Source organism: Mesitornis unicolor, unplaced genomic scaffold (assembly GCF_000695765.1).
Source record: "Mesitornis unicolor isolate BGI_N332 unplaced genomic scaffold, ASM69576v1 scaffold42677, whole genome shotgun sequence".
In the NCBI taxonomy this organism is placed as follows: domain Eukaryota; kingdom Metazoa; phylum Chordata; class Aves; order Mesitornithiformes; family Mesitornithidae; genus Mesitornis; species Mesitornis unicolor.
The window spans coordinates 68,760-95,997 of NW_010197881.1; the positions used below are offsets into that span (position 1 = coordinate 68,760).

General features: G+C 43.2%; 1 protein-coding gene across 1 annotated transcript in view; it reads left to right on the top strand.

Moving 5' to 3' along the window:
* Positions 1-26,955, top strand: part of LOC104544162 (guanine nucleotide-binding protein G(s) subunit alpha) — a gene marked incomplete at its 3' end in the record, with an annotated part of 92,560 nt that extends 65,605 nt beyond the window's left edge. Inside the window, exons 5-9 of the mRNA XM_010188945.1 lie at positions 19,774-19,828; positions 22,457-22,530; positions 23,306-23,364; positions 25,853-25,973; positions 26,825-26,955. Coding sequence (XP_010187247.1) covers positions 19,774-19,828; positions 22,457-22,530; positions 23,306-23,364; positions 25,853-25,973; positions 26,825-26,955 — 440 coding nt within the window. The remainder of the gene's footprint in view (positions 1-19,773; positions 19,829-22,456; positions 22,531-23,305; positions 23,365-25,852; positions 25,974-26,824) is intronic.
* Positions 26,956-27,238: the final 283 nt, after the last annotated feature.

The following is a 27,238-nucleotide window of genomic DNA, read 5'->3' on the forward strand; positions in this document are numbered from 1 at the left end:
GTTGATCGCATCGTTTCTGCATTCCCTGTGTACCCGCCTGGCCGGGCTTCCCGGGCTGGATGCTATGGTCGGGGTGCGGGGCGCCTGCCGGGGGGACCCCTTGGCTCCAGCTGTGGCCCTTGAAGCTGCAGTAAATGCTGGTCCTGGGGAACGGCTTGCCAAAACGGTGTGCTTCTCTCGGCCCTCCGGTGAACGGGGAGCAGGTGGGAGTGGTATTTTTAGGCTTTTGCCGTTGACTCGCCTCGGTGGGTGAGTAGGGACTGGAAGTTTTTGCCTGACCTTGGGATCTGCTGTTTCTGATGTTTGCCGGCAGCAAGCACGGCAGCTTTTGGAGCATGGGTTGTTGGGTTTTTTTATGAGAGCTCTTATCGTTCTTGCTGTATTGCTGCAGAAAAAGAACGTCGCAAGATTAGGAGACGACAATGAGGAGAATGCTTTTATCGAACCAAGACCTAAAAAGATATTGCAAAACCTCACTGAAGACTTGCTTTAGAAAAGGAATTAAAATCAGCAGTGTTCTGAAAGATAGGAGACAACAGAAAATTTCTGATACGAGGATGAATGAGGCCAGGACATTTGCTGGTACAATGTGAAAGAGCCAAGTTCAATTCCCAATTATTCCCTGGACTGAAACACTGCAAAGACATCAGTGCCAGTCCAGGGAGAGGGAGCACTCGATGCCGTTGACTTGCACGTTCTCTCCCTCCTTTTCCTTTTCCTTTTCTATGAGCTCCAGTGTTTGATAATACACCAAAACCTTTCCTTTACTGGGGACTTAAATGTAAATTCCTTTTGTCTGGGTGCTTCCCTGCATTCCCAGGTGTTGCTGAATTTACTGTTTTTGAGAGAGCCCTGACAAAGATGTCTGCAGTACATTTGGTATAGATTTACCAGCGGGCTCAAAAGTTTATTGAGACCATGTGCTTGCATGCTGAGAACATGGTCGTAAAATCCTTCCTTCAGGAGAGGCAGGCTGAAAATTAAAAAGTAGATTAAGCTCGTATTAGCTGAACAAGGTTATCAAACTAAAGCTGAACTTAAGTATTCTTGAAGTATTTTTTAATAGTATGTGACTAAGTCCTAAATAAACTGAAAGAAATTGCTAGCTAATTTTACATGTCATTAAGAATACTTTTGTAGGCAGGGTGTCAGGTTTTGTGATTTGAAATACAGTTTTTTCCAGTGGTTACTCTGTAGTACATTATACATCGATTTTGTAGCTGAAACCTGTTACAATCAGTTGATAAGTTATACGTGATTCTGTGTTCACTATATTTGTAGCGTGGTACACCAAGTAAGTCTCCAGGAAGGATATCCACCAATAAAGCTACATTGTAATGCAAGTGAGGGTTTTCAGTATCTGGAGGGGGATTTACACTTGAAACACATCGGCTGCCCTGCAGATTTTCTGCGAAGGCTGTGAAGTGCCTTGGGTACCCTGCAAGGTTCCCCTTCCCCCAAAGGCCTTATGTAAACTGTAGCAGGAGCGAGAGCTTGCACGGGCTAATTTTAGCAAGGCTGTTGCAGCCGGGGGAGCGGAAGAGCCTTGGGTCCCGGAGGAGGGTTTGCCGAAGGAGCACGGTGCTGGTGGGAGCACACGCAGCCCGGTTCAGGTGGATGGGTAGTGCTGGATGATCTCTGCAGAGAGATTTGTGTTTTCTACTTTGAAAAAAAAAACAATCTGCAGCCTAGGTGGTTTTTATAAATAAATGCAAATACTGATGTACATGCAAAATCACTGCAAATTGTGTTCACGTGTCGTTTTTTGTTCATATATTGCCAAAGTCAGTAATACTTGCAAAGTTCCTGAAGACCGTGTCTGGAACACACTGTGCACCACTGTGCCCTATTAGGGCATCTCAGCTGGATTTTAATTATTCTAAAGTTATGATGTTATAAAATCAGGGACAGTTTGGAAAAGTTAAGCATCTTGAAGCTCTGTATGTGGCAAGGCAATCTTCTTACATAGCTTCATGAAGAGTGGGGCTGTTCTCTGGGTATTCTTTCATCAAATAGAGCCCCAAGAGTATACTGCTTGTTACTTTATTTTGGTTTTTTCATTGGCTCTGCCTGTCAGTATCTGTGCTGTGAAGAACAGATCTGCGGTTGAGGTGTAAAGTCTCATTTCTTCTCTTGGTTCAGCCTGAATGGCTTCTCTTCACCACTTTGGCTGGAGGACTCACTGTCCACCTCTTTTCTGTGGAGCTGAACTGCTGTAGGATCCTCACATTTTGTTAGCAACGGCCAGACTCAGGTGAAACTTAGTTTCCCCACTTGCAAATTGGTGTTGCCATGTCTCTTCTTCAAGAAGAATATAAAAGCTCAGATCTGCAGAAACCTTGGGATGTTTTTGGATAGCATGAGGTTTAAAACGAGATCAGATGAGTAAATGATGATGTTGTTCAGTCTTTTGTGGTACTAATACTAAGATGTATTGCAGAGTCATCAAGAATCTTGACACAAGGAAGTGGATTTGTAGAAGGGGCAAGAGGATGGATTTGGAGATCTCCTCCTGTCTTAGCAGCATAGATGATATTTTTTCCCCAAGCGGTTATTCCAGACTCTAGGATGCTGCTATCTCACACTAAAATGTAGCTGTCAGTATGTTATCTATGTATTTTCAATGCTAACGCTAATTCTCTACCCCTATTGTTAAAAGTTTGTCTCAAAACTAGGGCGTACTCTGTGCTTGAGGTGGGGAATAGTCTCACGTGAGGTCACAAGTATAACGTACTCGTTATTGTCATTGTGTTATCAAGGGAACCAGCAAGTAAAATGCTAATTTTGAAGAGCTCTTTGGAGAAGAACGTGTCAGATTATGACTTGGTTTATTGGGATTTATGTGGCTCGTTCAGTGAAGTTGCAAATATTGATAAGCTCGGTGTTGGGAATTCCTCTGTGCTCACTCAAAGCTCTTGGCTAGGCGAGATCCTTGCCCCTTCACCGTTGCCGCTGGAGCACTTCACTGCCCACCTCTCCTCCGCACAGCCGGGCTGCTCCGAGATCCATGCAGTTCGTGACCATTTATCGTCTTCCCCAGCTCTGTTTCCCTCCCTACCTTCCCCTCACACGAGTGGGCTGCGAATTGCGTGGCTGCGCGGAGGCTTTCCCTGCTCACACGGAGGGCAACTGGGGAGCAGGCAGGGAAAACCAGGGCAAGGCAGGACTCGACAGGTCAAAACAGAGCTGCCTTCATTAAACTAAAAAGAAAGAAAGAAATAAAAATTAAAAACCAACAAAAACCCACAACCAAACCCTGAACCTGGCCCTTAACCAATTTTTAGGCTCAGAAAGGTGCTGAGCCATTTCCCTGTTTTGGTCTGGCTGGAGCCAAGCCTCGCCAGATGCTTGGGAAGCCGTAGTTCCACTGCTGCTAAATTGCTTCTTGTTTTGGAAGATAATTGGGAACTTTCTTTAAAAATAGTAACTTTAGTGTTCAGTCCATTAAATTTGTCACCACGATATTTTCCTTAGACTCCCAGCTGTTTTCTTATTGGAATTATGAGCTAAAAATAGGTAGGATTTGTGCTATCCTGTGCAGGGGCTGGCACCTCCATTCCAGCTCGGACTTTGGCTAATGATGTGAAATGTGTTTGTTTCCCTCGGTGCTTTCTTCTGGGCTGTGTTTAAGAAGGTCCTGCTAATTATGCCAAAACTGTGCGCTGTGGTTTTCTGATAAAGTCACGTGGCTGTAAAAGCATGACAGTGATTTCCCTCAAGAGAAGTCTTACAAATGAAAGATTAGTGCCTCGCCCAGTACATTCTTCTTTTTTCACCAGTCTGTAAGAGATGTTTGTAATAATTCAACAAACGCGTTGTAAAAACAAACAAACACTAATGAACGTAGGTTTGTTACTGTTATTACGGGGGTGCGATTTACCCTCGTAGCTCAGCTCTCATGAGCAGTCCCTTTGTTGTGCATAATTGAAATCACAGCGTAGATTGTGAGATAAAGTGACAATTACCATGTTTATGTGGTACGAAGCATTGTGTTTTTTTGAAACAAAACTCTATAATTACCAGAAGCTGTACAAGCGTGTGCTGCTTTTATACATACATGGATTATAGGAGGAATCGGGTTGTACTGTCCACTTTTAAATAGTTATCCTTTAAATTCTGAAGTGTTTCACGTTTATTCCTGACATCCATACCACAAAACATTGTAGTGGGTTAACGCCGGACATGCAGAAAGCTGAAACACGTTTTTACTCTACGGATTCAGACACACACGTGTCTATGTAAATGTATGGCAGTTTTCCTGCATAGTTACTTCTTAGAAATCAACACTACATTAGAACAGTTGCATTTTTCAGTTGTGATGTTAGCTGAACACTTTTTTTTCACATAGAATGGTTTGGGTTGGAAGGGACCTTAAAGATCATCCAGTCCAGCCCCATAGCTCCACTAAGTATATGCATTTACACTGGTAAAAATGAATGTAGGTAATGGGAGGAGGTTCTGCTGCAGAGCAGTGGGGCTGGAGTGGTTGGCTCCTTTCCTTCTGAAAGGCTTGGTGTTTGGAGCCACAATCAAGAAAGTCAGTGACCCGAATGTAAATTATATCAGCCTGTTTTCCCCCAGCTCCTTTCCCATTCTATTGTCTTTAAGCAAAGGAACAGAAAATCATAAGATGTGCTAACAAAACACAGGTCTCTCAAATGGAAGTGGGTTTATTCAAAGGAGGGAATTTTTCTCTCTCCATTAAAAGGAAGGATATGCTTATCTGCAGGAGTACTCTAATGCTGTTCCCTTAAAACCTGTACTTAGATGCAACGTGTAATTCTGGCACGGCTGATGAGCGTCTCAGATCTTTTTTAATTTTCTCGTCTGCCTGTTGGCGGTCTGTTCCTTGCACTTCCTGTGCATATGCACTTACAGCAAGCCAACCCGAGCGTTCCACGCCGAAGCTGTAGGAGCTAAACGTGGGTGGGATGGGGTGAGGGAAAAGTGCCACCCTGAGCGCTCCGCACCTGTCGCTAGTTCAGAGCATCCCAAGCCGTGCAGGGCCACTAGCGTGTTCAAGATGCTGCAAGAAATAGAAGAAAACAGAGAACAGCTATGTTTAGCAGTCACATATTACTAATTTCTGTATAATATATTAGGCACAGTTTTTTAGTGGTGAATCTAATAATTTGCTGCTGAGTAGAGGAAGTGGCGTTACAGCGCTGTAGTGTGATAGAAGTTGTGTTTCACATATGGTCATGGTGTTTGTAGACTGTGTAGGGTGGAAGTCATGTAAGAGCACATCTCCTTTTTGCCAGGACCACTGAGCTTTCTCTCCAGACTTTCTCCCTGTCTGACCCATCTGATCCAAGTCTTTTCCACCTTGCAGTCTTTGCTGCTCTTCTTAGTGTAAACTTGAGATGAGGAAGCTCTAATTATAGTAATGTAGAACAAATCCAGAAATCCTGGAATTGGCTTACACACTCTGCAAGGGTGTAGTTTCTGGTTATAGGTGTGGGAGCTATAGGTGGGGCAGTCACTGCCAGGTCGCGATGGTTCCACCAGAGCTGTCTGTGCCTCTGCTTCCTGGCACAGCTTTGGGTCGTACGTTTATACCCAGGTCTGCGGGCTGTGAGTGTCCAATGCCACCTACGCTTCAGGCTTATATTTGAACCAAGACTGCAACACTGAAGGGTGCTGTACATCCTTTAGTGATCCTTTAGTGCTTCTGTGCAGTAAGGCATTATAGGAGGATTGCTGGGTTATATTTATAAAAAATAAAAGACTTGGTTATTAAGCACAGCTCTGTAAGGGCGGCCAGAGCCCCAGCTGGGTTCATAACCCCTTAACGTTTGTTGATATGGGAATACGACTGCATTTGGGGAAGAGAAATACCCTCGGAGACCCCTTCTCATCTTGCCCATTGCAGCAATTCTACCCATGATTTTTAGTGTCTGTTTTAGTTCAGTTCTTCTCCTGGGACTGTTTAACCGGTCTTTTCTTGTAGAAAATGAAATTTTTAATCTGTTAGTAGATAATTTAGGTTTAGATTTTCAGCCATTTAAAATGCAAACATGGGACACTGCCCTCTGCAGACAAAGAGGTGGTCAAGATGTGTGTGTCCTCTGTTGGAATCTTACGGCTTTCAGTCATCTGGTGGAATGTGGAATTTTTCTGGAACTTGAACATGCACCTTGGGCTCCTCAGTGCTGCTTTTCTTCCCCTCAGATTCCCTGCTGCCCGGCTGCCACTGAGTGTGTAGGGGCGGGGAGTCCACCCACTTGTGCTGCAAAAACGAGTCGTTATTCATAGCTCTGTGATACTTTCCTTGCAGTGTAATTGAATAAAAACCCATAAACCAACATCACGGGAGTTTCAGAATTAATGCCCACTGAGATTAAATTATTATTTTCCCACTTCTCCATGTGTTTGTTTGACGCCACCTGCTTTGGTAGAGCTCGCTGCGCCATTTGGACGCTTCACGACTGTAATGGCTCAAGTCTTCTCCTTTCTCCTTTCTCCATCCCCTGATGAAAGGGGGACTAAAGGTTTCCAGAGACAGTGGCAGTAATTTCAGCTTAGCAGCATTTGCAGGGTGTACCGCAGTGCACTGGGAGAAGGGTGGTTGTGTTCAAGGCTCTGGCAGTGCCTGGGTGTCTGAAGGGAAGGAGGGGGCTGTGGGAGAAGATTCCCACGGGTTTTCTCTGTCCTCAGCCTCTGGAAAGTCTGCGGACAAAGCAGCAGTGAGGATGCCAAGGCTGCAAGGCCAGTGTGTGTGTGTGTCACCTTTAGTACCTCCTGAAGCTTAAATCCTCCTGAGTATAATGTTCCATTTCAAGACAGAGCTGTTTGTTCTGCTAGTAAGGGTTTTTTAAGTCATAATGCTGCAATAATTATGTTCTTTGAATGATATATTTTGTTATTGTTTAGGTGATTACTACACTTTTATATGACTGCAATAAATAGTCAATAAAGATAGCTTGAAAGAACTAATTCCACCTGAAGCAGCTGCATTATCACTTCCTCATGGTAACATCATCTTAAGCTAGTTAGAGAAGAAGACATTGTTGAAGTCCTTCCAAAATTTCCCCTTCACCTCCTTTTTCCTGTGCTCTCGCCCCTTCTCACACACATCCGTCACCACACGCAGCTCCGCTCCTGTCTCTCTTTCGTGTTGTGCAGCCCCTGACCACTGGTCTGGGAGAGGGGATGGAAACCTCGTGGTGCCGAAACCACTAGCTGGGACTTGGCTGAGAGAGGAAACGGGCTGAAGCTGTGCCATGGCAGGGATCCCACTTGTCCTGTGCACGCTTCATTCGAAATTCTCTGTTAACCCAAAAGCAGGCAGCACACATGTTAAAAAATACATTTTGCAAATTTTAAAATAGGTTTTGCAAATATAAAGTATATCTTGTTGTCCATTTTACAGACATTTGAATGACTCGAGCTTTTAATATAATTTCTGAGGTCTTTTATAGGCAATCTTCTGTTTTGAGAAGTGAGATTTAAAGGAGTACATGTTCTTACAGTGATTAAAATTCTGCTGCAGGATTAGTTGAGTCAAGTTAGCAGGTCACTGGGGAAGAGGAGGGGAAGGGCTGAAATACTTGATTTGAAAGATTCTGAAATGGCACATCAAATCACTCACTAAATTAGTGCTGTTCGTGAGCCTTTGTAAAGCCACGGTATTCGGTGTCCGTTTTAATGGTAAACTTTAAAAGCACTAAATATTCAAATGCCGTCTGGGGAAATACTCCATAGTCCATGACTGTCTATGCTGTTACCACAAACAACACGTGAGTAAGCGAAGGTGCAGGGTCCGTATTAGATTTTCCTGTTCAGAGTAGTGAAAACCTAAGCAAAGAGCAAAATCACGAAGCGGAGTGACTGGCAGCTCTTTTGTTTGACGTGTTCAGTTTCAATGAGAATAGGAGCACCGCACTTTTCAGAAGCATGGTCACTCCCTGGGAATTGCTTTCCCACAGAAATAGCATGTTCATCTCTATTGTTTGCCTTTGAATTTGGCTTCAAGCTTGATTTCTTGCTCATTTTGTCTGCCTGAATGTAATGTGTACCAGGGAGAGAACGGCACTTAAATTTGACTTCTTCATTTCTTTGTATGGCAAAATAACACAGAAGCAGATATTTGCAGGTGATGCTTTTCACAGTAGCCAAAGATTATTGTCACTGTGCTGCTCAAAATTAACAGTCTGAAATTGCTCTTGGAGCTCTGTATGGCTTCCTTGGTTTAAAATTATTTTTTTAAAGTATGTCTGGTATTAAGTTTCACGATCAAGCAAATGTTTTCAAGAAAAAAGAATAACACCTTTATATTGTAACTCACTTCAGAACAAGAGGTGTGCTCTTTTAATACTAGATGCCAGGTTGTGTGCCTCCTTTTACAGAGGCCCGGAGTTGTTTTTCCTAAGTTGGAAAAAGAACGTTGAAAAAACGGGGGCGTGGGGGAAAGCCAAATGCCTCTGAGAACAGCAAGAACTGCAGTGTGAGCCGAGCGAGTTGTTCAGGCTGTCGGCTCCCGAACAGGTATTGACAGGTAGTGCTGTGCAGACACCGACTGCGCTCCCAGAGCCGAGCGCCTGCAGCCAGCATCACGTGTGACAAGGAAAGGAAATGAAACATTTGAGCGGCCTGCGAGCAGGATTACAGTCAGAATTACTGCCTGTTTTCAGAAGAACCTAACTTTACTGCACAAAAATCTCACTTAGGACGGCGCCTGAGTAGGCAGAATTACAGCGTTAGGTTTACGTTCTCGCATGTTAAACACACGTGAACTGTTTTTCTGGGGACCTTTGTACAAGTGGATTTCAATAAGGCAGCGAAGTCCTCCCTGCCACCCTGCTCCAAACCCGGCAGTGGTTTGTCCTCCCATTGCCTTGGGCTCATCTGGGGCCCGATTCCTTCCCCGAGCGGCCACTGCTTTCCTGGTTCCTGCGGAAACTCGGTTCCCTTTCTGTCGCGTGGGATCGGGTCAGCTCCACCGACCTCTGTCTCCAAAATCTCTGCTAAAAATGGTGTTGCCCATTGGTCAGGTGGCAGTTGGGGAAGTGCCTGGTTCTGTAGTGTCAGTGTTTGGGGTTTAGGTTATACGAGCCACACACAAGCTGAAAACTGGGGGAACAGGTTCAACCTTGGATTTGTCCATCCTTGCCTTGCCGATAGCTCCATTTCTTCAAATTCTGAAAACTAGTATCAAGTATTAGTTTATTAATTCTTTTATCATCTGAAAGGCATTGGTAATTACCAATAAATAATGCTTTTTTGTTTCCAGTTGTTGAGGGAATAAGCTTTTATTAACATTTTTAATTATTAACATAATTTTAATTTTATTTATTAGTGGTGTCACTAATTTTGTCAGAATAACACCATTTTAAATTATATGTGGATGATGATCTTTATCAGTGGAAAGCAGTTCTACTGATTTGACAGCACTGGAGGGAACTAAAGACCATAAGGACAAGGTTCACATAAATGCTTTGTTGAAACACAATGAATGGATATCCCATTAGGTTCACCTGTTTTAATTGCTCAGAGCAGCCTACAGTAGGGGACACATGCTTATAAAATGCATAGGTCATTGCCTTATTAAAAATTACGTCTGAAATTGAAGTGAGCATTCATTTACTGTTCTAAACTCAAAGTTGTAGGGAAGGTTTCAAACAAATTTATATTCTGTAGAGACACTCTTTAATTCCTTTAAAAAATATTTGTATTGATTTTTGCCTAAATGACTGGACTTAAAGAGTCTCCAAGTTAGCAGCAAATATTCTTCAGCCTGTCTAAGAAGATCCCTATTGCACCTGATTTTCAAAATCTATTTAAATCAAACAATTGTTGCCTTCAGAGGCGTAGCAACCTGGTTCAGGAACGGCTCAGCGACCCCACCTTTGGGTCTGCGCGGACCATAAGCTCACAAACACCAATGTGGTGGACGGCAAATGGCGTTTATTGATAGGTGACAGGGCGTTTTATAGCCTGAGTTTACAATGTCACATCCGCCTGCTAACGTCGTAAATCAAACGCTATTGGCTATTAGGAGAGGGGCCCTATGCTTTCCGTACAGCGCGATATCTTCTGGCCGCCAGGCCCTAACTACCCACATTAATTTGGAAGTTTCCCTCCCAGTTCAGCTCCCCCAAAGCACAGGAGTGATGCAGGCAGTGATGCAGTTGTGCTGGTGTATAAGGTCTGTGACTTTAGCTTACCGTTAAACCAGCTCACAGCAGAAAAATCCCTGACCTTGTTCATAGACACAGACCTTTTTCTACCTTCCAGAAAACAGAAAAAAATATTTAAGAATATGGGTATCTGGAGGAGGCGGGGCAGGGCAGGATGGGAGAGGAGTTCACCATCAACCACGCTTGAGTGCTCACTGGTGCAGCTTGGTGGGTTTATAGGTAGTAAAGTCCATGGAAACAGTTTGTTATTTTCTTACCATTAAGTATCAGACCTCAGCTTTTCACTCCTTGTGTAAAAATAAAAATTGCAGTCTTTAGCATGTAGAGCTCTTGCCGAAATACCTGGAAAAGGTACCAAACTTGATGGAGTGCATAGGAGTGTGATTCTTCAAGGGGATAACCTTGAGTGTGTACAGGAGAGATAACGTGCCTTATCTAAAGCAAGAGATTTTATGGTGTTTTGCAAGAGACAGGACCCTAAGTTAGATTCGAGTCTCTGGTGTGTTTGGCCCTCCAGAATTCAGGAAGAAAGCCTGGAGAAGAGGGCTAGAAGGCAAAGCGAAGTGAGAAATTTTGTTACGTGAATGTTCAATCGCTTCACCTTTTCCCATGTTTTCTTTTTTTTTACTTCTTTTGCAACCTACTTAAAAAACAAAGAGAGAGAGAAAAAGTTAATACGGATTGCGCCATGTTCCTCCCTGCTCGCTCATATCGTGTTCCCACCCCGGGCTTGCCCTGGAGTCAGATCACGACGTCGTGATCTCACCCATCCCGTTACCTTTCCTTTCTGTGCCCAGCCTTGGCCTGGGATCAGCTTCTCTTTCTCCCTGGCATGGCAAAGTAATTTTCTGAGGTGGGGTGAGGGGCTGTGGTGCAGTTATTGGACGCTTGTGTTGCGGAGGGAGCCTTGGAGGCACATGGTAGCGAGTTGGTTTTAATTGGTCTGTTGTGTCAGCTGTGAAAATAATTTCGTACAGGCTCACAAAGTAGGAGTGAAGGCAGCCAGAGCAGCCCCGAGTGTTTGGGGTTTGTGTCGGTTACTGGCAGGGGGAACTGTGCTGGTAATCGAGTGCGGTCACGGGCAGGTGGCTGTAATGTGTGGGGTGCAGCACCTCCCTGAGCAGTGGGGAGCGAAAAGAAGCACAAACGATGTGGCTGGGAGATGCATCCCCCCAAAGCCACTGCTGGGGGAGAAGGGAGCTGCCAGCAGCACCAGGTCAAGGTGAAGAGTTCCTGGCAAAGGGGATTGGGCAGGCTCTGTCTGCGCGGGCGTCCTGGGGGGCTGTGGACGCTGCCAATGAAGGGCCCAAGTGCTGGCCGCATTTGGGGCACCTTGTAGAGTTTTCTGCTTTGCAGCCATCTCCCTCTCTTGATTATCCCAGACCAAACCAGAAAGTTTGTTCATTATATGACCCAGAAAGGGCTATTTCATAATAAATTATGAATTGCTTTCTTAAGGAAGAAAAAAATAGATATATAGTTCATTTTATATCATTTAAGTCAAAACTTGCAGTTTATTATAGGCTCTTAAACTAACTTGGAGTTATCTTTATAAAAACCATTAAATCCTGAATTGCACTCTGTTGCATGTTACAGAGTACCTTTTCCAAAATACTTCTGCGAAAAGTGCTATGTTCTGAACTGTGCGGTGTTCAGATGGCAAAAGAGCAAACTGGATGTGGTGAAAGGCAGGGGGAAGGGGAGGGAAGTTTACATTCAGCTTTAAGCCTGGATGGAAGCTACTCTACAATTTTTAGAAATGAAAATATCCACGTAGGGACCTCAAGGAATCCTGTGAGCTGATGGTGCAGTTTGTGTGGAGCGCTGCACGGTGCCTTTATGGCGTACGGCAGATATTTTACTGCGGCTTAAATGCTTCTTATAGTTACAGGGTTTTTATTGCCATCTGTAGTCTCTCTTGGTTTTTGATAGAGCAGCTAAGATTTTATATTTCAGGTATCATGCTGACTGCTGTTCCCAGTGTCTCTGAAATAGCAAAGTCTTGCTACTTCAGGCTGATTCCTGAGCTGTTGCTTTCCCGTGCTGTAGAAAATATTGAATCTCCTGATTATACAAATGTCTTCTGTTGGGTAATATTGACAAATACACTGAATAACATTTTTGACATAACATTCTGTTCCCACACAGATAATTTGGATGTAATTGAATGGGTTGATCAAGAGCCTGTGCTAAAAATACAACATTTTCTCACCCACTGAGTGAAAGAGAACGCTTGCTCAAAAGGCAGTTTTGTCGAGCGGAGCCGTTGGGAAGTGGGCTGGGTTACACCGCCACTTCTGACTCTGCCTTCCACCTCCAAAAGCAGGGCTGGGGCCTGGCCCGCGCCGCAGACACGGCTGGTTTGTACCCTCAGCGTAGTCCACAGCTGTAGTTTTGTCCCTGGTGAGGGTCCAGAGCAGCGATGCGGAGGGTGAGGAGGGGAGCAGCCATCGCTGCGGCCTGGCACAGCTGAGGATCCTCATCTCTTGCCAGGCTACCGGGGGCACGCCTCTGCGGGATTTCAGCTGGAGCAAAGCGCTCCAGCCCATGCAGGATCCGTCCGGGGCGCCCGTCAGGCTCACAGCAGCGCTTAAATACACTGGCGCCAAAAATGTACAGAAATAGAGGGGGAAATTTTGAAGATCTCTTTTCTCCTGTTTTTCCTTCTTTTAATGGTCTCCTGGGCAAAAGGCTGTATTGTTCCAGTCTCAAAAGCAGTACGGTTTTGCTGCAGACCGGGGGAAAGCAAGAAAGAAAAGTAGACCTTAGAGAAAGCGTGACTGTTTAGTGTGCAATAAAGTCACTTTTATACTTTTCCCAATGTCCTATCGAGTCAATCTGGTGCTAACAAGTGCTCAAACCCGTGCCCGTGGCCGCGCTCAGCGCAGGCCGGGCCGTGTTGTACCTTTGCAGCCTTTGAGGCTGCCTGTGCCTATTTTTATTTGTCAGGCTGGGGCCGGGCTGGCCCCGCTCCAGATGTGTCTCACAAGATTTGGTGCTGAGGAGCTATTTATAGCGCTGTGGTTCCATTGTCATGGCAACCGTGCTAGAGGCCAAGGCGGCTGGGAGCTATTTCTGGACTTGTGCTGTAATGTAAAACTGATTGGGAAAGTTAGTGCATCCTCTAAGCCAGACTAACTTTAGACAGGCAGAGGGGGGAAAAAAAAGAGAGGCAACTACAACCTCTTTAAATAGATTTTTTTCTTTTTCTCCTGCCTTTTCCCCATTTCTCTTTCCAGTCGCTAGCAGTTTGTGAAGGGGTGGTTTGCCTTCTGCTGGGCTTGTCTGAAATTCATTCAAGCCTCGTGGCCTCCCGGTGCATTACGCTTTTCTAATTCTGCAGTTGAGGAAGCGGGGTGTGTAACCAGCCTTGTTTTTAGGGCAAGGTTTGTATTTCGTGGCAACACAAAAATAAGGGGGCTTTGCTGGCTGGCGGCTGGGGTGTGCTCAGGGGGTTTTGCAGTAGTTGCAGTTCTTGATACCCTGTAGTTTTTAATATTCTATTTTTTGTGTGTGCTTCATGTTCTCCACACCATATAAGGAACTGTAACCTTGATTACCACAAGATGATTCCAAATATATGGAGTCATACTTTTCAGCTTTCTCATTATTTGCTTCAAAATCAGAGCCACGGTGCCCCTCCGCCTCCAAGCGGCTGGAACGCGGTGAGGTTCCTCTGGAATTACAGCCGGGCCGCTCGCACAATCACTTTCCTGGAGTATGCATGCATGAATGTTATCTGGGATGAAATTCTGAGCTTCAGACTCTTTGAAAATCTTTTTGTGTGATAAGAAAATCATCGTAACCGTTTGGCTTGAAATGGGAAATAAAATAATGTTTGCAGCTTCTTGGGAAAGTTTTCTAAAGAGTTGTCTTTTGGTTTACTTATGTTCAAGTCTTCTGCTACATTTTGAAGTTCATTTCCAATATAAATCTGGTTTTGAATGGGGTCCTTATGTCTGAGAATTGATGTGAAGAATTTTGTCACAGGAACATCGTCTGTGAGATGTTGTTACATGTAAGATAGCGCTCTGATAACGATAGCAGTAAGAACTGTTACAGCACTGACTCTGTGCCTGTCTCTAGAGGGCTTTTGGTTTTTTTCTTAATTTTCTTTACGAAATAATTGCAGTGGTTTTGATGGAATTCTTTCCTCTCTTCTTATCTAATTCTGTTGAGGGTGAAAAAAGAGCTATGCCTTTCTGGGCATTTTAAACTGCCCAGTAACAACGTTTATGGCAAGTCTTCTGTGACCACCTTAACAGCAAAAACTCCGCCTTTGCAAATCACAGAAAATACCAGTATATCTTTGGTAGACTGTCATTTGGTTTTTTTAATGTCCCAATTTTAATTTTTAACTTCATTTTGAAGCAATACATGACAAGTTTGGTTTCCTATACTGTCCATGTTTGCAGCATACCATCATCTCTAGAAGGTTGAATGTTTGCTTATTTTACTTGCATCATTCCTGAAACTTTGCCTGCTTTTCTGCTCCTCTTGCAAAATAAATTAGCTGAAACATAAAAGAAGTCTTTATCACCAGTTGAAGAAATAGGATTTCCCTCTCCTCAGTATCGTGGTAGCTCCCAAAAGCAGCAGAGGCGGCGAGGTGAGGGCCAGGGGCTGTGCACACGCATGCGTGCGGCTGAAAATCCCCCCCCTGCCCTGGAGTTGCCGAGGCGTGGGCGGCCGTGGGGGCAACGCAGGGGCAGCCCCGGCCACTCAGGGCTTGGAAAGCCCTCCTGGATTGAAGTGTTTGTAAAGCATTAGTTACAGTACATACACGCTGTATCGCTCCACTCCAATACACTTTCAAAGAGAGGTTTGTGTCTTTGTACTCGTCCTGGGACTCAGGCTGCGGCGTGGACAGCATAGCTGAAGAAAGCATTCACCAAATAGTTAAATTTAGCTTTTAGAAAGCTGTTGCTGAATAGCATAAAGGCTTATGGCAAGGACTAAAAAGGGAGTGAAGTAGAAGTAAAGCATGATCTGTTCTGAGAAATAAAAAATACACCCTTGTTTATAAACACTATTAATGTTGAGTTAAATTTAAGCTTAAAACTACCTTAGGGAACTTTGAGCTGGTTTTGTAGTCCCGTTAGCGTATAGATAAATTAATACAATTCTGCTGGGCATTTGCACAGTTTGGTCTTTAGGAAGATGGGTAAACAAATATTAATTCATTTTTGGACATAGAATTTTAAAGGCTGTTTTAGAGGTGATCAGGGTAAATAAAACTTTAATTCTCAGTAAAATCTTGATAATTCTTAGTAATATTCTGGTTAATTCTTAGTAATATCTTGGTAAAAACATGACTCAGAGGAAATGAAAATTCCATTTCCACTGACTCAAGGGGCTCTGGGCAATGAACCTTACTCCCTGCGTGTCTTGATTTTTCCCTGCCTTTAAAACAGGGTTAATGTGAGGGGTGCATTTCAGGATGCAATGGTGGAGGCAGGAAACGCAGCATGAGCGAAGGCAGGCGGGAGTTGTGAGCGTGATTTACTGTCTGCAAAATGCCGTGAGGCTTTCAGAGGCAAGAAACTTCACAAATGGGGAGCTCCAGTAGCACTGCTGTGAGTTACAAACAACTGTTGTGTTTGGTTGGAACTGAAATTTTGAATTCCTGATTTGCAGTATCCTGCTGACACTAAAGAGGAGATCTAAATACGTCTGTTTTGTATACGAACTCAGGTTGTGACTTGACAAAAAAAATCCAATAGAAATAAAGCTCTTCAAATCTAGGTGTGTTGTCAGTTTGAAGAGATCTTTCTAGTGTCGCTTTACAGTGAAAACAAAAGCTCTTCACAGAGCAAACAAAATATTCTTGCCTGTCAACCATTTTGTCAGATAACAGAGAGTAAAATGCCGAGTTTCTGATTATTGAAAAGTGTTAGGAAATACTCAAGGAAGGGCAGTCGGATTTCCCCCTCTGTTCTTCCCAAAATGGCAAAGTTGTGTTGTTTCTTCAGGTGGAAGATTTAATGTGTTATTAATCAATATTAATTCTGTCCGTTCTCAGTAGTGCGGGCTGGAGCTGCCAGTCTGGCACCGGCGTTGTTCATGCAGGAAACCCCCCCACACAGGGGTGAAGCATCTGTCTCTGTGCGAGGGAGAGCTCCAGAATAAAGCAGCAACTGAAATATATCGGTCTGAAAACAGGGACATGGTTTTGACATAATAGGCTTATTAAAAATTTGGACATAAATCGGGTATGACTTAATTACTTTGTCCTGCAGGAGCTGAGGAAAACTCCTGTGTATCTTTCCGTTTGAAGTCTGCCTTCGAAATAATCAGTAACACTTGTTTCTTCACAAATACCTGTTTAAAACCTTTCATGTGGGGTTTTTCCTTCCCCAAGCTGAAGAAAGGGACCCAAAAGTAAAACCCATTCTTTATTTCAGATTGTTTTCAATTTTTATGAATACCTTTCATTTCAGTATCCCAGGGACACATCTGCTGCTGTCCTGGAGATGCTCCTGCTGACTACAAATGACTTAAAGTCTTGCGGGTTTTGCCTTTTTAAACATGTCGTGGCAGCGTCCATGCTTTGTAACACAGGTGGAAGTGCCTCATACTGAGTGACAGTATTTTGCAGAGCAATCAGTGATCCTGTTATTCAGTCATGTCCAGATTCTGGCCCTAAGTGAGAACTGGCAGCGATGCTGAATGAATTCTTTGCTTTCTGGAGAACAGCTTTGCCGTGTCATCTCTGGGAAGATTTTACAGAAGACAAAAATCTGACTTTGTAACTTGGTGCAGGACTTGCTTGCAGTATAAAATTTGGTTTCGTGGTCTGACAGTTTTATTTGCATTGTTTCACCAAGGTCACTTCTCATTCTCCCCGTTAAATCCGTTGCTGACACAGTAGATGGGCGTTTCTCCAGTAGACTTGGAACAGTCCATGCCAGCAGTGAGTTCAGCACACAGAGCAGAACAGGAGTGGCCTCGCTTGTGTTTTGGGTAGAGCACAACAAGGATTAAAAATAGAAATTAATGATGGTGAATTTGTTTTAGTTTTGATTAGGCTTTGTTCTCATTTGAGTTGATTATGAGTTTAATTTACTGGATACGTTACTTGGTCTTGACTAACATTGGCTTAGAAGTCTCTGAACACGGTGTATTGATCTTTTCTGAACTCTCCTGCTCCCACTGTTGCTCCTTATTTCAGATCTATCAGACCAGATCGAATTTCTGCTACTCTCCTCCTTACAGACACATTCATTTTTCAGTTGACCACCTGAAAGGATGATCTCCTTTCTTTCTGTCTGAGCAAAAAATCAATCTGGTTTTCGAAGTCTTTAGCCCTTTTTACAGTTGCTGGAGCAGACTTGGATGAAACAGCACATGCACAGGGGAAAACCTTCATTTAATGTGGCGCGTTGCTCCCTTTTCCCTAAAATGCCGCTGGAAGCAGGAGAGGTTTTCTGGTGCCTATCACACAGTGAAAGACTTCCTTCTCGAAGGAGCATTGCTGCGAGTATCAGATGTTACCGAATGTTGGAACTTGTTTTGGGGGGAAGAAGAAATGTTTATTCCCTTTGAACTTGTTTTACCTGGCATGAGCGTTGCTATTGGAATTCATCTCAAGTACAGTACCATCTCAAGTACAGTACCGCTGCTCCTGCGTGCTGATGTTTTTCAAGGAAATCATCGGCCTAAAAATAGTCTGCATAAACAACAGTAAGAGGTTTGTGCTTTCAGTTCCGGGTTTTAGCAATATCTTCTTGTTATTTTCTAATTGTCAGCTTCCAAAATCCATTAAGCTGATTAGAAGTGTTTAAAAACAAACCAAAACCAAAAATCCACCTCTTGTGGAACCCTGTGTAAAATGTTACGCTTCGATCAACGCAGTGCAGAAAGACTGGGTCATTGTAGTAATCACTTTTCTATCTTTATCAGCGTATTATGTTCTGAACATTTTTCCAACCATCGTCCAGCTTGGGAAATTCCTGCATGGCTCTGAAATTGTGGTCTTAGGAGAGAATATGACGAGCAAACGCTCGTTGTGGTTGGAATTCATGGTTGTTGTACATACTCAACATCCTCTGTGTACTGAACAAGGAGCTTTACTTCTTCTCATTTGGATTTAAAAAAAAAGAGAAACAAAAATAAAACTACTTAACAGCCTGGCCGAGCTGAGGAACAAACCCAGCTTGAAAATTGCAGAACACTTTGTCACCAATTTGACCCTTACATCTCTGTCTCCGCATCACCTTTCATGCTGGAAATTGATCTTTACACTTGGTCTCATGTTTTCGGTAGCGTGTTCGCTAAGATACATTTTCATATGTTTAAAGTTCTGTAATTCAGACTAAGCAAAAATTAGTTTTCATTTGTCTCTGAAAGAAGATGGTCATCTGATTCCTGGTGAAAAGGCTTTGCAGTTACTTCTCTTCCTTCCCCTGCTCTCCAGTGGGTGTTCTAGAGAGCAGGCTGGGGACCAGGGGCTGAAGCTGAGCGCTGAGAACTTTGCTGACTTTAACGGGGGTTTGGTTTCTGATCTGTGAATCTGTGGGACCTGTCTGACTTTCCCCCCGCTCCTGTAAATTGTTGCTTGCAGCTGTAGTTACCGCGCTTTCTGCTTACCCACCTGTGTGTAGGGATCGGAATGGAAAACTCGCCTTTCTGTTGCAGTTTTTGCTTCATAAAGAAAAGAAATCATACAAAGGAACTTAAAAGGAGACTTGAAGTATATTGGTTTTCAGATAGTGAATTATCATCAGTGTTAAGGGTAAAGTTACCAGCAGAAGCATTGCCAGATCTCCTAATAATCCTGACGCAGAGGGGTCTGGGCATGGTGTAGCCCTTGGTGCTGGGTGGTGTGACCGGGGTGCGAGCAGCATGGAACCTGCAGCCTGGGCTGCAGAGGCCTCCGGTCTCATAGGAACGCCACCAGAAACCAGTTACCACTGGTTAACACCACAGATAAAACTCCTGGGGAGTTTTGCTCTTTGAGTTGAAGTAAGAGACAATGAGGAGGTTGCAGTTAGCTGGTAAAAACATTTTAAAGACTCCAGGATATCCTCTTCAGGCAATACCTAATGAATTTGAATAAAACAAATCTTTTTGTACCTCTCTGGCCTAGTATAGCTTTTTCTTCAGAAAGTAAACTGAAAAACTGATAGCAATAATTGACAGAAAAATTGGCATTCCCTCTCACTTACCTGGACTTGTAGTGAAATTGGTTTAGGGATTTCATGTATTAAAAGAATTACAGTGATGATAATTTTCTTAAAAACATGGGTCTTACTTTCAGGAAAATTACATGTACGGAATGTATTTGAGTCATTGCTTTACTGTGAGCAGTAGCAGATTCTATTGTACAACTTACATGAAAAAATCTAAATTCAGCTCCCTGTGCGTTTGTGACCAGAGGGAGCAGAGTGGGAGGGAGACGGAATGCGATGACCAGACCCGATTAATAAAACTGTGGGTTTGGCCCTCTGCTGGCTGCTGCTGGGAAATGCGTCCTTGAAATCACGACACTGAGCATTTCAGTGTATTCAGCGTGTTGTGAATGTGAGTGCATTAAAATGTAACAAATCTTACCTGGGACCCTGTTAATTACTAAAGCATTAGCAAGTTTTTCTCATCTGAGAACGAAAAGTTAATCTTTCTTTCCTCTCTCCAGTTTTCTAGACAAGATTGACATAGTCAAGCAAAACGATTATACACCGTCTGACCAGGTAAGGGAAGTTTCATTAAGAAATCATACAGTTGATCTGCCATCTGTCTTTGAGGATATCTGTCTTAGTAATGTTCTAATTGCCATTTGTGGTGCTAACACAGCTATTACAATGTACTGTGCCTATTTAATAAAAATTGCTTTGTCATTCGGATTGAGATTATGTTTGTACAGGTGTGAGATGAAAATCTGCCGAGATTCAAGACTTCCATCAAGCTTCTGTGCCACTGAAACTCAAATAACCGTTTGAATGAGTTGTTTGTAATGTTTTGCCTTCCTTGCTCATTAACCGTCGTGGGCTGTCTTTGATGCAAAGATGGGTGGTATCGTCTCAGCCCCGCTGACCCCCACTGTCAACCAGATTATGTAAAAATAACTGGTTAGAAAATGTGACCTTTTTATCAGAATAGGAATCGTAGTTTTCATTTTGTTACAGACAATGTGAGGATCTTTTGAGGACCAAATCCCTAATCCAAAATCACACGTATATTCTTAATTTTCTGCCCATAAATAATGGAATTAAGCATTTAGTGTACTTTTACAGGCTGAATAACCAAAACCCACATTAATGTCCAAGAACTTTTGCACATCGATTTGATGAGGAGAGAGCAGTTTGTATCTTCCAGAGTTGTTCAAGAACAAATTAATCACTCATCATTTTAAAATCTGGGGGTTTTTTTATAAATTAGGCTTTCTTATAGCTGAAATAACTCTACTTTCAACAAAATATTAAATATGTAGGTTATTATTTTTGACATTTGGAGCGCCTAACCTTTAGATATGAACCTTTAAAGCAAGTATCAGTTTTATATTGGAGGCTGAGGGTGCCAGGAGTTTAACTTGTATTTACTTACACTTAGGATATAGCACTGAGGATTGTACTTACAATTTACTTATAGTAATTACTTAAGGTGAGCATTGAAGTAGTTACTTAAGTAAAATAGTTACATACTATTACTTCTGTAAGCACCAGTGGGCACGGTAAAACAGACCCTTTTGGGGTAACATCCTCTGGGATGTGACTTGTTTCTCCTGAAAGAACTCCAGAAGCTGATGATCAAATCCCTTCCTGTCTCTTTTTTTACCCCTTTAAGTGCATGAGTGCTTTTATTTTTTCTTTTTTGCATTATATTTGTATTGATTTCTAGAGATGCATAGCTCCAGAAAGTCTGGTTTTCCAAATTTGCTTCTGTTTATTGGGGCGTTTGAAGTTTCTGTTTCAAACACAAGTGAGAACAATGTTTAAATACATACACATTTCAATGGGAGGATTAAAATAGCCAGACAGCAATAATTTACTATCAGAAAACTGATGTTAAAATGTAGCCGCTTTGTTTAATGATTTAACAGTATTGTCTAACCTTTGGATTTTGTGTGGTTTTGACTTTGACTGAGCATTTGGTACTTGTGGAGTAAGAACAGAGCTTTGATTGTGCACATACATTTTTTTAACAGCCTGTTTAGCCTACGTGATCTTGTCAGCTGCTCGTTAGTGTTTAGCTGCTATTTAGACCCCTTGTGAAGAACATGAAAACGTCCTAAATTATAAAGCCTTTAGTTGAATTCAGGGTGTATTTTGTAGATGGTTATGTTTGGGCCGTGCACTCAGTCTGCAGCCCATGCAAACTGAGCTCTTCTCTATCAGTTACCCACCAGCACTGCATGTGGCTGCCGCTGCTTTGCAGTACACGGTAAAAGCCAACACAGGTTGGTTTTAACAATATTTTGTAGCACTGGTAATAATTTCAGTTGTTTGTGGCTCACAACTTGTGGTTATCATTTTTGTCTCTAAAGGAAATTTCAAATTTTAGCTTTGAAAAGCCCAGTTCTTATAAGATTTTAGTGGTTCAGCTCCCAGTTCTTTGAAGAAAAAAATGGAAAATTCTGAGATCTAGATGCTTCTTTTAACAGCTAAGCACTGAACAGTGGGGGAGAGACCTGTCTTTTAAAGGGCGAGTGTCAGGAGGAAGGAGCCAGGCTCTGCTCTGTGATGTCCAATGACAGGACAAGGGGCAATGGGTTCAAGCTGGAGCATAGGAGGTTCAACCTGAACATGAGGAAAAACTTTGTTACTGTGAGAGTTACAGAGCCCTGGCCCAGGCTGCCCAGAGAGCTTGTGGAGTCTCCTCTGCAGACATTCAAAACCCACCTGGACGTGTTCCTGTGTGACCTGGTCTGGTGATCCTGCTCTGGCAGGGGTTGGACTGGATGAGCTTTCGAGGTCCCTTCCAACTCCTGACATTCTGTGATTCTGTGATCTTGTGAGGCTGGGAACTGTGTGGTGACAGTTGAAGGATGCTGTTGTGTGCCACAGTCCCACTGAAATCTGTGAATGCATCGTCTGATCGCTAGGGATGGGTCTGTGCTGCTCTGAATTCGCTTCAGCTCCAGGCTTGGCACTTGGAACCCCTGTGAGAAAATAAGTGCGGCGTAGAAGTCGAGCACACCCATACGTGTGCACACGTTTTCAAGATCAAAGCCTTAAATGCAGCACCACAACGCTGTGTTCCTGGTTTTTGCAGTGCAAAACTGTGCAGTGCTGGGGAAGAGATTGCTATTTCTGTTGTTGGATATATGAAGAATTATGAAGTATCTGTGTTGAGTCAATGACTTTTTCTTTATGCTCCAGGATCTTCTCAGATGCAGAGTTTTGACATCAGGAATTTTTGAAACCAAGTTCCAGGTGGACAAAGTAAATTTCCAGTATGTATCCTTAATTTTTTACCTTTTTTTTTTTTTAAATACAATGCAGACAAATACCAGGGTGAATTGGAGGACAGGCTACCGTGTAGTCACGGAGATTGCAGTATTTCTCATGGTGATGATTAATGGAAAGCAAGTACTTTATGATTTTTTAATTTTAGTAGTCAGGCAAATTGGGTGTGCAGTTTTCTGCTTTTATTTTAAATCACAAAGAACAACGTGGTTTAGCTCTATTTTACTAATGCCTTTTCTGAGTATTTGATTAATTGCTAGTTTATATAGTGAAATATTTGACCAAAAACTTTGTACATATCTAAGTAACAGAATGTGCACGTTCTCTTTACTGTTCCAGGTTAGAAAGATTGCTTGACCTGAACAAAAAGTACTGAGTTTAGTCTGATGGTGTTGACTTTAGATCTGTGATGCTTGTTTCAGGAAATGGGCCTTTTTAAATGTCAGTTTGTAAGGGTGAAAATGAATCTGCAGTGTATGTACAGCACAATTTCTTCCCTTCAAGTGTAGGTGTTAGCAAAAGTAAACATCATGATATTTTGTGATTAAAGCTCTGTGTGCATCTCTTGGTGGACCGTGACCTGTTCACATTCTCCTGAGCCTCGATTCCTTTTAGTTTCTATGACATGGAAGTCCTAAAATTTACATTTTCTGTTCACATTGTGGGAGGGAACCAAGCGAAACAAAATGAAACAAAACAAAACAAAACAACCAACCCAAATTGCAGGATGTCTTCTAACTCTGTTTATGGTTTTTTTCTTAGTATGTTTGATGTTGGAGGGCAACGAGATGAACGCCGGAAATGGATCCAGTGTTTTAATGGTATGCTTAGAATTTATGTTTGTTCTATAAAATAGTTCTCTGCAAAATTTTCATGCCCAGTCTTAATTTTCTCACTGTGTGAAAACCAACTTCTTTTCCATGTGGCTTGATAAGGAGTGATCTGAACAGTCATACTGGATGGAGCTTTTCTTGAGTCTTGCAGCCAAGAAGGCCAATGGCATCCTGGGGTGGATGAGAAGGGGTGGTTGTAGGGCAGAGAGGTTTTCCTGCCCCTCTGCTCTGCTCTGCCCTGGTGAGACCACATCTGCAATATTGTGTCCAGTTCTGGGCCCTCAGTTCAAGAAGGACAGGAATAGCTTGAAAGAGTCCAGCAGGGCCACAGAGATGATGGAGGGAGTGGAGCATCTCCTGCTGAGGAGCGGCTGAGGGAGCTGGGGCTCTTGAGCTTGGAGCAGAGGAGACTGAGGGGTGCCCTCATTCCTGGGGATCCATTTGGAAAGGGCAGTGTCAGGAGGAAGGAGCCAGGCTCTGCTCTGGGATGTCCAATGCCAGGACAAAGGGCAATGGTCCCAAGCTGGAGCACAGGAGGTTCAAGCTGAAGATGAGGACAAACTTTGTCAGTGTGAGGGTGGCAGAGCATGGCCCAGGCTGCCCAGAGAGGTTGTGGAGTCTCCTTCTCTGCAGACACCCAAAGCCCTGGCCGTGTTCCTGTGTGACTGCTCTGGTGATCCTGCTCTGGCAGGGGTTGCACTGGGGGAGCTTTCCAGGTCCCTTCCAACTCCTCATATTCTGTGATAAACTCCTGTAGCTGCATAGAATTATCTTAGGGAGAATATAGGTGGAAAAGATTTCAAGTTTGATAACTTAACATAGCTTGTCCATTTTCTTCGGCTTCCCTCCATTTAATTAGGGTGTTTTTGTGGTGTATTTGTGCATTATTTGCCAGTTATGTGAGTGTTAAATTCCAAGCTATATTGTGTCTTTCAAGTGACAGTTTACATGTGATTCTATATATACAAAATACACAATTACAGTATAATTAATATATGCATAAAATCAGAATATGATAATTTTGCACGTAATTGCAGCCACATTGCTATGTCACAGGCAAACCAGCACCGACCCGTTAATGCAGTATGAGATGGTTGGGAACATCTGTCCTGTTAGACGTGGCATTGAGCATGGTACTCTGTGCACCACAGCATTGCACAGTGTAGCCCCAAAATGCCCTTGTCGAAAAAAATTATGGTGGAGTTTATAAATCTGCGCTTTTCTAGGGAGCCATGCACATTAATATAATCTCATGAGAAACAGCCCTAAGGGAAAGGGCCTTACTGAAAACACAGATCAAATACCCTCGTTTAAGTAACGTGCATATGAGCCAAATGCCTTAGAATGCTGAGATAGCGCCAGCCTGGGTCAGATCTGAAACGTCTGCAGGTGTTTTGTGAGATCTGGAGTCCTAACACTGATCTCCCAGGCAGGTTGGTTTTGGTGATGATGTTCCTAACTCCTGTACAGTTGAAATTAGGTCGTTTTGTGTTTATCCTGAAGTACTGCGTGTACCCTCACTACAGCCATTCAGTGTCCTCTGTATCTCTGTCTAGATGTGAAACCTTTCTCCACGCAAGTTTTCTTAAAGCTAGGGTTGGTTACAGTATTTTTGTCTTTCTGTGTTGTTAGGACAAAATATTTATGAAGACATGCAAAAGTCTTCTCTTTTTGTAGAAAAGTGATGAGATCCTAAGGAATAGATAAAGTAGAATACAACTCAGAATTCGCTGTATTTTGCCACAGTTACCGTCACGGGGCACCACCTGAGTGCTTTGGAGATGTGTGGAACTCTGTCCAATAGTTTCTTCTGTGCTATTAATAACAGCTTTGTTTGGGTTCTACCTCTGCTTCTTCCTCTTCCTGTCACCGCGTGTTCTGACTCATCTCTGCTGTTAATGTCTGAGGAAGAGGAGCTGGGCAGGCAGTGGCAGGGGTCTGGAGCAGCACAGCCACACAGAAACACAGAGATCTGGGTTCTGTGATCCTGGGAATATCTCCCAGGAAAGAGAGAGAGGGGTCTCTAAGCAGCACAGAACCCTACAGGAGGACTGGAGCAATTAACCGTGAATTCACAGCAAACTGCTATTTTTATTAATACCACTCACGCAGATTAAAAGTGCAGTTTGCCCTGAGGTCTTCCCCCAGGGGCCTCCATGTCATTTCTCGATAGCTCAGGGTTGCTTTCTAAATAGCTTTACATCTCTTAAATCTTCTTTAAATTCTCCTCTTGCCTCTGTTCCTTTCTTTTCTACATTTACTGTCATTCTGTCAGCTTCTGTTCTGTGGCCTGGCTCTCCTATCTTTAATGGTTCCTTCACTTTTTTATTTCTGGTACCTATAAAGCTGTCAGGATCAGCATTCCAGCCTGTTCTCTTCATGAAGCTGAAAGTCTGGCAGCTTTAAACTGAACTTTGAGATTCCTGGGTATTACTTCTGAAGTTTGGTACTAACTGATGGGTATTTCTCGATTTAGATGTGACTGCTATCATATTTGTGGTGGCGAGCAGTAGCTACAACATGGTTATACGAGAGGACAATCAGACCAATCGGCTTCAAGAAGCACTAAATCTCTTCAAGAGTATCTGGAACAACAGGTCTGTGAATTGAAGTTTCATTGTTCATATCACAGAAATTAGCCATCCTGTCTTACACTGTAGTCAAGATTTGTGTAGGGGGCCTGGCTAGGACAGAGTTGATTTTCTTCACAGCAGCTCACATGGTGCCATTGTAGGTGTTTGACCAAAGCAGTACTGGTAACACACTGATGTTGTAGCTGTCGAACAGCGTTTGCAAAGCATCAGGGCCTTCTCTTTCTCTCACTCTGCCCCCCCAGAGAATAGAGTGGGGGTGCACAGTAAGTTGGGAGGGGACACAACCAGGCAGGTGACTCAAAACTAACCAAAGAGATGTTCCATACCATAACAACATCATGCTTAGCAATAAAAGGGAGAAGAGGGGAGGTTAGGAGAGTCAGCCATCCTTTACTAGGCATCAGTCTACCCACAGGAGGTGGTGCGTGACCGCCTTTGCATCACTTGTTTTGTTTTCTTCTCTTTTCACTTATTAAACAATTATTATTTATATTTTTTATCTTGACCCCCAGATTTTCTTGCATTTATTCTTCCTTTCCTCCTCCCCTGTCCCACTGAGGGGGAAAGTAGGCGGGCGCCTGTGTGGTGCTTCGCTGCCCACCGAGGTTAACCCACAGCAGCAGCGTAGCTGTGGTACTTGCTTCTCACACTGCAGCCCAACCTCGTCTGGGATCACAACTGCCTGCCTGTGACATGCGTGTCTAATGCACTCATCTCATTGAAAAAACCTCTGGAGAGTTGCCATATTGAGGCTGAAGTAATTAAAGCAGTCACAGAGTAGCACACTAAAAAGTGGATGTGCTGTACGATCCTTGCTGTGCCTTCTCAGGGTGCTTGGTTTCAATCTCCTACAGGTGGCTACGGACCATTTCAGTAATTCTTTTCCTGAATAAACAAGATTTGCTAGCAGAGAAAGTTTTGGCAGGGAAATCGAAAATTGAAGACTACTTTCCAGAATTTGCTCGCTACACTACACCAGATGATGGTAAGATTTTTAAGTTTTATTAGCAATTTATCATTGCCTTGTTAGTCACGTTTAATGTTTTTGGTAATTTCAGTTAAGACTTGAAAACACTTTAAGTAGATGTAATCCTCAGTGTCTTTCAGCCAAACTGTAATGATAAATTTTAGGTATTAATAACGAGACAATCCTGTCTTATGTATATTTAACATATTAATAATTTCCTCATGCCAAAATACTGTCACTTCGCTGGTGTAGACCACAGTACAGCTTCTAATAAATGACCTTGATGAGGGGATTAAATGTA